Source organism: Hyla sarda, chromosome 5, assembly GCF_029499605.1.
Source record: "Hyla sarda isolate aHylSar1 chromosome 5, aHylSar1.hap1, whole genome shotgun sequence".
Classification (NCBI taxonomy): domain Eukaryota; kingdom Metazoa; phylum Chordata; class Amphibia; order Anura; family Hylidae; genus Hyla; species Hyla sarda.
Genome location: NC_079193.1, coordinates 335,096,374 through 335,109,186, shown reverse-complemented (window position 1 = coordinate 335,109,186; position 12,813 = coordinate 335,096,374). Strand labels below are relative to the sequence as shown.

Here is a 12,813-nt window from a genome sequence, read left to right as displayed (position 1 = left end):
AAAAAAAAGGGATGAGAGGACAATGTCCTCATTGAGATGAAAGGCCGAGACTACCATAGGTAAAAGGGAAGGAGCTGGTCGGAAACCGACCTTGTCCTGGTGGATCACCAGAAACGAAGAACGGCAGGAAAGAGCTGCCAATCCAGACACCCTCCGGATGGAGGCGATAGCCAAGAAAGGAGGCGGAGAGACATCTCTCTAAGGGGCTTAACGGGTGCACCCTGGAGGGCACTCAGAACCAAATTCAAATCCCAAGGGGGAGAAGGTGACCGTTAAGGAGGAACAGCGCACGCCACTCCTTGCAGGAAGGTCCGGACATAAGGATTAGAAGCCAAGGGCCGCTGGAAAAGAACAGTCAGGGCCAAAACCTGACCTTTAAGGGAACTGAGGGACAACCCCAGTTCGGGCAGAGGCCGGCCAAATTGAAGTCCCCGAAAGGTTAGAGACTGGGTAGGACGGAGGACTGACTTGTCCCGGTTGATCATCCACCCGAAGAGATTCAGAGTGTGGAGGGTGACATCCAGATACTCAAGAGTCTGGGCTCTGGTTGAAGCCTTGATGAGAAGGTCGTCCAGATAGGGTATCCCCGAGATACCCCTCGACCGTAACAAGCCCGTCACTGGCGCAAGGATCTTTGTAGAGACCAAAGGAGCCTTGGCTAGACCAAAGGGGAGGGCTATGAATTGAAAATGCCAATCCGGAACCGCAAAGCAGAGGTATTGATGATGGCCCGGAAATATTGGCACATGGAGGTAGGCATCCGTGATGTCCACCGATGAAGGAACTCCCCTTGTTCCAGGGACGCTACCACCGAGCAGAGAGATTCCATTCGGAAGTGGCGCTTGAGGTCTAGAATTGGTCCACAGAACCAACCTTCTTGGGGACCACAAAAAGATTTGAATAGAAAAAACCCCGAAAACGTACCCCACGAAATTGCTTCGCCAGAGGAGGAGACCGGGGGGCCCGGGATCGAAAAAAAAGCGATCTCTCGGAAGGGAGGCGAATTCGATCCAGTAACCGTTTGACACCACATCCCCTGACCCAAGGGTCCTGAACGTGAGAGGTCCAGATGTCTTGGAAAAACCAAGAGAGACGACCTCTGCAGAATTGGGTTTTGCGGTTGCCCGATTTGGGCGCAAAACGGCCAGAGCGGTTGGAAACCGACTTCCAAGACGGGCGCACCCGGAACGAGGGAGCCTTTCTGTCCCACGAGGGTGCCTGCCCGGACCCTTTACTGGGTCCAGAGGTCCAAAAGGACCGAAAGGAAAAGGACTTCCCTTGGGAAGTAGGGCGAGCCTTATTTTGAGGTAACAAGGAACTCTTACCTCCCGTTGCCTCAGAGATAATCTCATCAAGGCGTTTGCTAAAAAGACGGCCGCCCGTAAAGGTAACCTCGGTGAGAGACCGTTTGGGAGCGGCATCCGCATTCCAAGCTTTAAGCCACATAGAGCGGCGGAGAGCCGCTAGGTGACCCACAGCAAAAGCAGAGCAACAGCTGACTGCATGGAAGCTGCGCACAGAAAGTCCCCAGCTTAGCGCATTGGAGAGCCAGAGCAGATAGATCCTCTGGGGGGGGGGGGGGGGGGGGGGATCCCGCCAAGATATCCTGATGGAGCTTTTGGCACCACTCCTAACAGGGCCTTGGACACCCATGTCGAGGCGAAGATGTGTAGAAGAGAAGAGCCAGCAGGTTCAGAAGCGAACTTCGCTAAAGATTCTACCTTCTTGTCCGCGGGATCCTTGAAGGCAGCGGCATCTGCTAGAGGCAGTGTAATCGCTTTAGAGATTCGGGAGATTGGTGGATCCACAGAGGGAGGGGAAGCCACCTTAGCAACAAAGTCCTTGTCAAATGAATAACTTCTTGAATTGTCTTGATTCCCGGAAATCTCTTGTCTGGATGTTTCCATGCGGATTCCAGAATGCCATCAAAGTCAGCCTGAGAGCTGAACCTTTTAGGTGCTGGCTGAGCATGATGAAAGGATACTTCTGGATAGACATCCGAAGATCCTGGGTCCTCCAAGGGAAAGGTGTCTCTTATGGCTGTCACCAATGAGTGCACCGTTGCAATTGAGTCCGAGCGGTCCTCTGGATCAGATGCTGGTTCGGAAGTCTCGTCCACTAGTTCACCAGGGAAATGTGAATGAGTAGAGGCAGTCCTGGAGGGGGGCGACCCAGACCGGGGACGCGGCTCTGGCGAGGCAGAGCGGCGGCTCCGAGAACGTCCTCTGAAGGAGCGGCATTTGTGCCCAGATGATAGGGGGGGGGGGGGGGGGGGTTAACAGTGCATATACGCAATGTCTGTGCCCCCTTACTCGCAATGGGGAAACAGTGAACCGCAGTTCCTGAGTCCCCACCTGAAAACAGAAAAGAAAAAGGAATAAAAAACGAACACGTCCCTAACTAGGAAAACAAAAAAACAGAAGACCTGGTCTGGAGCAACCCAGACCACGACCACCTCCTTCAGACACTAAGCTTAAACTGACTAGCTCAGAGCCTGTAGGCGGGTATATCCTGCAGGGAGGAGCTGACTTTTTTTTATTACCATAGTGTCACACCTCCTAGAGACAGCAAGACACACCCACGGTCTGTGTCCCCCAATGGAGCCGATAGAGAAAAAGTGAATACTACGTGACAGTGGTAACGATAAAAACTACAGCTCACTGAACACAACTAAATCAGGCTGGTAAATCCGAGCGCCTAACTTTTTTTGCCGGCTCCTAGATTCAACACAAATTATCTTCGCTAACTAAAATGCACTCACTACCTATAATAATGGACTGATCCAATACACAGTCCTAGCTGTCTATTCGCTAACTGTGGACTGAACCAATGCGCAGTTACTACCTATAATAATGGACTGATCCAATACACGTTCCTAGCTGTCTCTTAGTGAGTGTGCACTGGTTCGGTCCACAGTTAGCTAAGAGACAGCTAGGACCATGTATTGGATCAGTCCATTATTATAGGTAGTGAGTGTGCATTGGTTCAGTCCACAGTTAGCTACCTATAATAATGGACTGATCCAATACACGGCTCTAGCTGTCTCTTAGCTAACTGTGGACCGAACCAATGCACACTCACTACCTATAATAATGGACTGATCCAATACATGGTCCTAGCTGTCTATTCGCTAACTGTGGACTGAACCAATGCACACTCACTACCTATAATAATGGACTGATCCAATACATGGTCCTAGCTGTCTATTCGCTAACTGTGGACTGAACCAATGCACACTCACTACCTACAATACGGGATCAAACTGACAAATTAGCACATATAAGCTTCTATCTAGAACATATAATCCTTACCTTCTTCTTGACCGATTTCAGCCACATTCAATAGGGTTGTGTATCCACCCCTAATATGTTATGTTACATTTGCGAATAATCTATCAAGAGGTTTTCAAGTTATTGCACGACATACGTCACTTTTCTAAGTCAATTACTAACCAGTGTCTTACCTTCACATAGGGATTATTTTGTACCAAGGATGAAGGTGCCTGTAGGGTTAGGTATTCATTCTCTCTCCAATTCAGCAAGAAGGCAACACATTCCTCTGCCACTACTTGTCTGAGGGGGATGTCTGCCAGGAGGAACAAAGAGGGATCATTTATTATTATACTATAAACGAACACAGATTATAAGACGGAGCACTCACCCACTTTCTTCGGGTTCCGATATTCTCTTCGGGTAGTAGCGGGGAGGAGGTAGATGGTAACGGGGGAGTTCAGATGCTGGCAAGCCAGCGTCTGAACTCCCCCCGTTACCATCTACCGCCTCCCTGCTACTATCCGAAGAGAATATCGGAAGTTTATCGGAACCTGAAGAAATTGGGTGAGTGCTCAGTCTTATAATCTGCGTACGTTTATAGTTCCAATGGACTTTATTTCCACGTGCGCACCATCATTAATGTATCGTTTCCTTTGCGGTTTTATAAGTGCATCCCAGGTGCGTTGACATGTATCTATTAGTGCAGGTGTTATTGCAGTCCCGGTATTTGGTGTATTTATTATTATTATTCTGTTTTCACAATTACAAGTTGTAATAACTGCAGTCACTACCACTTGGCTTTAGTAACACAGGTAAACCTGGACACACAATGCTGTCTGCAATAACTCCTACAGATGTCACATCACCCACTACAAGTAAAGCATTCAAGACACCTTTTTTAACAAAATTTCCCAATAATTTTTTTTTTGTTTTTATAGAACTTTGCATTGTGCTGTTCTTTGTTATTCCTCCAGAAAAAGTTAATAAAATGACAACTGGGTGCTACTACTCTCCTTGTTAAACCCTTAAGAACACAGCGATTTTTCATTATTGTGTTTATCTTTTTTTTCCTCCTCACCTTTTAATAGCCATAAGTCTTTTATTTTCCACCTACAGACCCATATATGAGGGCTTGTTTTATGTGGGATCAATTGTACTTTGTAAGGACCTCATTTTCTCAACCACAAAGTTTATGGTCAAGGCAAGAAATATATACTTGTAGCGAAAAAACAAAAACAAACAAACCTGCACTTCACTTTTGCACCTTTTGGAGGGGGGGGGGGGGGGGGGGTGTTTGTTTCTATGCAATGCACTCAAGAGTAAAAATGACACGCTATCTTCCGCACGCAGTATTACCGAATAGGTTTACATTATTTAATTTGAGGGGTGGGTAAGGAGGTGGGGATTTCAACTAGCATAAAAATCTTTGGAGTTTATTCCATTGTAGATAGACAAGGTATGGCAAGACAGGGAGTAACCATGTTCAGGTGAAGGACACCCTTACTCATACTAACATCCAACAAATACTACTGCACTTAAAGGGGTACTCCGGTGAAAATCTTTTTTCTTTTAAATCAACTGGTGGCAGAAAGTTAAACATATTTGTAAATTACTTCTGTTAAAAAAATCTTAATCCTTCCAGTACTTATTAGCTGATGAATGCTACTTTCTTTTGGGAACACTGATGACATCACGAGCACAGTGCTCTCTGCTGACATCTCTGTCCATTTTAACAACCATGCATAGCAAATGTATGCTAAGGGCAGCATGGGGGCTCAGTGGTTTGCACTGCTGCCTTGCAGTGCTGGGGACTTGGGTTCAAATCCCACTAAGGACAACAATAAATAAAGCATTATTATTATTATAATAACATCCGCAGAGAGAACTGTGCTTGTGATGTCATCAGAGAGCATTCCAAAAAGAAAAGAATTTCCTCTGTAGTATTCAGCAGCTAATAAGTACAGGAAGGATTAAGATTTTTTTAATAGAAGTAATTTACAAATATGTTTAACTTTCTGCCACCAGTTGATTTAAAAGAAAAAAGGTTTTCACCGGAGTACCCCTTTAACAACTGCATCTGACAGCTATTCACCAGCACTAAACCCAATATACTGGGTTTTGGTGCGGGTGAATAGTTTCAAAAGGAAGGGTAACTTACTTTTTTTTAGTAGCTGTATGTCCGACTATTCCTCCCCTGGCCTGCCCCCTTATCTGACATAAGAGCTGGGTGTAGCAAGAAACAGAGTGCTCAATCCCCCCCCCCCCCGAGGTGGAATATTGAAGAGGCAGGGGAGCTGGGTGAGCCGCCTCCCCGCCTCCAATGCACCCTGCAGCGCGATGAAAATGCAGATGAAACAGGCAGAACTTCGGACATACAGCACCTAAAAATGTAAGTTACCTTTCCTTTTACAGCTATTCACCCACATTATACCAAGTATATTGGTTTTAGTGCAGGTGAATAACTGCTAGATGCTTTATAAATAAGGGTCACATGATTTGTCAGGAAAGACAAATATAATCTAAGATTCCTTACCAATATGCAATCTGTAAAGTGTTTTATTCAGGTGTTTTCCAAACGAATGTTGTGACCTTTAAAATGAAACTGTATTTATTAGATGTTACTAGAACTAAGGGTGAGGTTCACCTGAATCGCGTCATTTCCTGTCCTATAGTTTGTCTACAATGAAATAAACTCCAAAAGCGTTTCATGCACCTTGCCACACTGAAATTTCTTCATGTCTAGCAAGAATAACAAAGTAACCTCACAACACTGAGCTATAAAGAAAAGATGCACCAGAATTTAAAATGTATTTCATGGGAACACAAGGATTTACAGAAATAGATCAGGAGAGGTCATATGTTCCCTTTAATGGGATTTGTCCACCCCCCCTTATTGTGTGTTCATTTATTCATACCTGTCCAGGAGAAGTAACAAACAGCACAACACAGATCTAAAACTACACCCCACATTTTTATAGTGACAGGTGTGCAGGCTCCAGACTTGTACAAAGCCCTGCATGTCCTCCGTGCACAGGGCCCCGCTCGTCCTCAGGGTACAGGGCCCCGCTCGTCCTCAGGGTACAGGGCCCCGCTCGTCCTCAGGGTACAGGGCCCCGCTCGTCCTCAGGGTACAGGGCCCCGCTCGTCCTCAGTGTACAGGGCCCCGCTCGTCCTCAGTGTACAGAGCCTTGCTTGTCCTCAGTGTACAGAGCCCTGCTTGTCCTCAGTGTACAGAGCCCTGCTTGTCCTCAGTGTACAGAGCCCTGCTTGTCCTCAGTGTACAGAGCCCTGCTTGTCCTCAGTGTACAGAGCCCCGCTTGTCCAACAATAAAAAACATTTTTAATCAATGTATATTACATATATACATATGTTATTATCTACATTCTATAAAAAAAGTTTTTGCAAATGACAGGTACACTTTAAAAGGAAAAAAATTATTTTTTTGAGCACTAGGTGAACGGTCATTGAGCAAATAATAAAGATCTGATAAAAATATACAATTTAATTCTACTAATCCAGTATCTGCAGGATGTATCACAATTCAGTTTAAGGGTAGGGTCATACAGGAGCCTATCTGCAGTGTATTCAACACTGCAGATGCGCTGAGGGAGTCAGCAGTAGGAGGGAGTTCGCTCTGCCATTGCTATTGCTGCCATAGCTCTAAGTGCCTGCTCGTCACTGGATTTCCCCCCCAGCAGTCACAAGTGAACACGCAGAGCTATGGCGGCAGCAGCAGCAGGGAGTTCGCTCTGCTGTTGCTCTGTGACAGCCGACAGCGCATCCGCAGCATCAAATACGCAGAGGAAGTGCTCCTGTGTGACCCTGCCCTTACTGGTTATTGGCTGTCCGGGCATGCTGGGAGCTGTAGTTTTGCAACAGCTAGAGTTTGGGGGGGGGGGGGGGGGCACAAAGCGCCACACAGGTTCCGTTTAGGGTTAATAACCACAAATCTCTTACCAGGAATTCTCATCTCCAGGTATCCCCGTACTCTGCTGATCAGTTCTGGAGGAGGGCGATCCCCGTTCATACCAGGCCCGGCCTCATGGCTGTAGATATCCAACAGCAGCATCTCATTGAGCATCACTTGGCGAAGCTTAGGAGAAAACTCAGTCACCAGCTCCAGACAGGCAGCCAGTAACTGCTTGGCATGGAGGAAGTCCTGAGAAAACACCAAAATGGTGATGAGATCGGTGGCATAAGATAGGTATAATTCTTAATATAGGGTCACAATGCCTTTACCAACTGTTCAGGGTAAGATGGAATAACTGCTCATCAGAAGTGTTTCTACCAAGCTCTAGTATACAAATCAAATACAGTCTAAATGGAGTAGAGCCAAATAGGTCATTCAAATGGACACTATCATTAAAACAATTTTTTTCTATTGCACTCGGTAAGGTAAATAAAAAAATCTTTCAAATGTACTTTATTTATTTATTTTTATTTATTTATTTTTTAAACAATGTTTTCTATGTTTTATTTGTGTTTAAAAAAGCTGCCACTAGGTGTCTCCCTCCTTGTCCAGAGCACAATCCCCCCCCCCCCCCCATCTCTTGCTCAGACTTTGGACTCCTGCTGGCCTGGCAGAAGTCCAAAATCAGGAAATGCTGAGGGGGGGTATGTGCAGCCTTATCCAATCAGAGCTCATCTCCCAAACTGAAATGCTCTGGGCTGTGGGTAGCAGAGTGAGGGAGGAAGTTCTCCCCTGTATGGCTTCAGATGAGGTCACGCCTGCTGGGGAACACCCCTTCCCAGTCTGTGAATCTGACTGAGACTGAGCAGAAAAACTGAGCAATATCAAGGCAGAAAACTAACAAATAATAAAAATAAAGGCAGGGGGTGGTTTATCATAATGGGGGATTATAAAATTTAACAAGATCGTGAGGGGTACTCAACTTATATGTATAGTGGTAAGTATAGTGGTCACTCAACTTACAATGGCCTCTGGTCACAATATTTTTGGTCTTTTCTGGACCATTGCAGCATGAACCCATACACAGCATACAATGTACAGACAGTCCTGATCTGTCAATCGTCAGAAGAACTGACCAATCAGAATGGACATTTCACTGGTAAAACCCCTGTATTACTGAAGTGTATGCACTGACTGGTGTCTGGTAGCGCCCCCTACAGTACATTGAGGTATTACATGTTCTGTACTACTCTTTACCTGTAACAGGGTTATCTGCTTCTTTGGACACCAGGTGAGGACGGCTCCATTACTTTTTTAGGACACTGTGTGTACTGCACAGAACAATGAAGAAGCTCCTGTCCTCTACATAGACAGTGATTACAGCTCCCAGCAGATCTTTCTTACTTTTATATGGAAGGACTTGATTTATCTATATTAGTTATTTACCTACTTTCTTTAATCCTCACTTTTTCCTATTTTTGGATTAAATTTTGGGGCTTCAGTAACAATTTCCAGGTTTCCATAAAGTTCTGGTCTTAACATACAATATTCGTCCTGGAACCAATTAATATTGTAACTTGAGGGACCACTTTACAACTGAATTGAACATTTAAAGTATACCCATCAGATCTAACAAAAAAACATTTTTTTTTAATATATCACTCAGTACCTATTCCTGACCATGTACATCAAATTTGTATGTGTCTAGCACCTTTATTTATTTTTTTATTACACTTTTAATTTAGCTCACTAGTCTGAATTCCTCTCAAAGGGAGGGGGCGTGGCCTCACTGTGCAGGTCTCCGCCCCCTCCCTCAGTATGCTGTCTGCTCACATCTCCCCTAGCATTAGCAAAACTACAACTCCCAGCTAGTCCTCACTGACAGTAGCTGGACACAAGATGACAGTGGGAGCCCTGCGCTCACAGCTGTCAATCAAGGAAGTGTGTCCATGACATAGGTGATGACTCATGGACACAGCAGGACTAGTATGTGTCCAAGCAGGCAGGGGGGCAGTTGTTTGACTGGCTTTTTCAGTATGAAACACAGAAAATTTTCTAATGAAAGCAATTGCAAAACCTATTGGTTATACATGCTTTACAACATATCAAAAGTTTTTGTATCTGACAGTGCCCATTTAAAGTTAGCGCTGTAAACAAAAATAAATAATGTTTTTAATATGTCATAAGAGATTTCAAAAGTTTTGACCAATCCTGGCTCTAAGCACATAACCGAGACTGTTACATAATGTAAGTCGATGGGACTGTCTTGGTTCCATAGACAGAGAGTGGGGAGAAAAGCCTAAGACAGTGCACTGCTCTCTTTGCCCCCCCCATCCATCAAAAAGTTTGACATGTCTCACATGTACATTTAACCAGAAGCCATGAGGGAATTGTTATGATCAATATTATAACAAACCCTTACTGATCCCACTGACCTGAAGTGGCTCAATTTGGGGTTCATTTTCCACAGGGTAAGGGGAAATGAGGCTCTACATCAGTGTTTCCCAACCAGGGCGCCTCCAGTTGTTGCAAAACTACAACTCCCAGCATGCCCGGACAGCCTTCGGCTGTCAGGAGCCCAAGCCATTCCATGTTAATTAAAAACATGGGACAAATACATCCCTTGGTCCTCAAAGGGTTAAATCAACTGGTGCCAGAAAGTTAAACAGATTTGTAAATTACTTCTATTTAAAAATCTTATTCCTTCCAGTACTTATCAGCTGCTATATAATACAGAGGAAATTCTTTTTGAACTTCCTTTCTGTATGACCTCAGTGCTCTCTGCTGACACATCTGTCCATTTTAGGAACTGTACAGAACAGGAGAAAACCTAGGAAACACTGGACAGTTTTCCACTGAAGAACCCCTTTAACAGCTCAACTCGGGCAAGACAGGGCAGGGCAAGACAGGGCAGGGCAAGACGGGACCCCCCCCCCCCCCCCCAAAAAAAAATTACAATTAAAAGAAAGAAAAACAACTATTATAAAAAAAATTAAATTAAGAAAATAAAAACACATCAGAAAATAGAAACAGATCAGAAAAAAAATAAAAAATAAAAAAAAAACACAACATGCTTACCGTTAATATCTGTCCCTAACCCAAAAAAATATATATAGGTGAGACATTCCCTTTAAAAGGGTACTTTGAGGTAGCATAGGGTACTACTGGTAAATCCAATATATAAGATCAATATCTAATGTGTACAAATAACGAACTCCGCTCATATATATATATATATATATATATATATATTTTAAACCAAAGAAAACAGATAATATTTTAACTGAGTAGAATTAAATACCTTTTTATGAAAGATTATAATACAAATTAACCCTGCAGTCTACATATACACCAATGAAGCGGTCTGCTATCCTTACATGTCCAATTTCCAGCTTTTCCCAGACTGGCTCTTCCAGAGTAAGAGAAGATAAACCATGGCCCCCCATGGCCACCAAACTATTGTACAATAAATAGATTACCACAACATAATAGGATTAACAGGAGTTCTACAGAAGGTGATAAAGTGCTTCTAGGGCAGAGAAGGCAGACAAGTGAACTTCCAGATAGAAAAAAGGGTCTTGATGCGCCATGGCTGATTACAGGTTGTGAGTGGTATTGCAGCTTACGCTCATACAAGTCAATAGAGCTGTACTGAAACGCCAGACCACCCTTGGACATTCAGGGTGTATAAAGAATCATTGATGTGGAGGGCGGCCTGCAACTCTAATCTAGTCACATCCTGTAGACAGACATAGCTATGTTTTTCTGAAGCAGTAAGGTTTTTATAATTTCATACAACCCCTTAATTATTTATTAAAGACAAATATTAAGCCCATATACAGTTATATAGGGAATCAATATTCTAAACAATCTGTGGTTACAGAGGACTGGAGAAATGGTTGCATGTATTCTTAAAGGATTACTCCAGAATAGGAAAATTGCACTCCATACTGCCAGCAGTAAAAAAAGAAAGAGGTACATACCTTCCTTCACTCCCCCGGTGCCTCCGGTAACCTGCTCCGGTCTCCACCGTGATCCTTTTCCTGGTTGCCGGTGGTCGGCAAGTCATACTGCGCTCGTGGCGGAGACCGGAGTGGGTTACCAGAGGCAGCAGGGGAGCAAAGGAAGGTATGTACCTCTTTATTTTCTTACTGCTGGCAGTATGGAGTGCAATTTTCCTATTCTGGAGTACTCCTTTAAGGGGCTACTCCGCCCCTAGACATCTTATCCCCTATCCAAAGGATATAAGATGTCTGATGGCAGGGGGGGCGCTGCTGGGGTGCAGCGTTGAAATCTTGTGACATCATGATCACGCCCTGCTCGTGACGTCACGGCCACGCCCCCTCAATGCAAGTCTATGGGAGGAGGCGTGACACTGTCATGCCCCCTCCCATGGACTTGCATTGAGGGGGCGTGGCCACGATGCCACAAGCGTGGCGCGGCCGCGACGGCACGAGCCTCCGACCTGCATTGCCAGGGGATAAGATGTCTAGGGACCCCCGGGATCTTGACTGCGCCACCCGAGACATCCGGCGCACGGAGCCAATTTTGCTCCTTGCCGGATGACTGGCGATGCGGAGCGGAGGCTCATGATGTCACGGCCGCGCCATGCTCGCGACATCGTGGCCATGCCCCCTCAATGCAAGTCTATGGGAGGGGGCGTGACGCTGTCCCATAGACTTGCATTGAGGGGACGTGGCCGTGACATCACGTGCGGGGTGTGATCATGAGGTCACGAGCCTTCAACGTCGCACCCGACGCTCTAAGCGAACGCCGGGTGCAGCAGGGAGATCGTGGGGAATCACCAGCGGCGGGACCCCCGCGATCAGACATCTTATCCCCTAGCCTTTGGATAGGGTATAAAATGTCTAGGGGTGGAGTACCCCTTTAAAATATAAAGGGGTATCCCAGCCTATAACACTTCTCTCCCAATACACAGGGGGGGATCTCAGGAACACATGTCAGAAATATACACCGGACTCCTGCCTCACAGCGCTGGCATTACACTGCAACCAATAACAGTCACACACACATTCACTTAACATACTTGACTCTTTGCTTCCAGGGGTGTCTGACGCCTGTGGCCCTCACCTTAATGGCACTGCAGTGTAAGCCTTTGGCCAGCAGGATGTACACCAGGTCCCTGGTCAGACTGTCTTTAATTCCCAGGATTATTCCACTGTATATAGTTGGTGCTTCCCACTAAAATAAAACACCAATCATCAAATGCACAATAAAAAACTAACGTAAAACGATGAGCGTTCATTTAGCAGAAACATAAGGAAACACAAGGTACCTTGCTGGACACTGTCCAGAACTGGCTGTCGGAGGTCATCCCATGCAGCTCTATGAGGATCTGTCTAATTCTCCAGGGGTCCACGGTGAGGATAAGCTGGTGTTCTAGTTGACCAATGTTTACACTCGCAGATGCTAAAACAACATTTAAAGGGGTTATCCGGGATTTTTTTTTATATATATATCAATTGGCTCCAGAAGGTTAAAGGGGTATTCCAGGAAAAAAACTTTTTTATATATATCAACTGGCTCCGGAAAGTTAAACAGATTTGTAAATTACTTCTATTAAAAAATCGTAATCCTTCCAATAGTTATTAGCTTCTGAAGTTTTCTGT

General features: G+C 45.1%; 1 protein-coding gene across 4 annotated transcripts in view; it reads right to left on the bottom strand.

Moving 5' to 3' along the window:
- The window catches only part of INTS8 (integrator complex subunit 8), a 106,844-nt gene that overhangs the window by 24,085 nt on the left and 69,946 nt on the right, over positions 1–12,813 (bottom strand). For all 4 annotated transcript variants that reach the window (XM_056522451.1, XM_056522454.1, XM_056522453.1 and 1 more), the window contains exons 14-17: positions 12,480–12,613; positions 12,275–12,385; positions 7,231–7,432; positions 3,464–3,585 (exon numbers count right to left, since the gene is read on the bottom strand). In XM_056522451.1, coding sequence (XP_056378426.1) covers positions 3,464–3,585; positions 7,231–7,432; positions 12,275–12,385; positions 12,480–12,613 — 569 coding nt within the window. The remainder of the gene's footprint in view (positions 1–3,463; positions 3,586–7,230; positions 7,433–12,274; positions 12,386–12,479; positions 12,614–12,813) is intronic.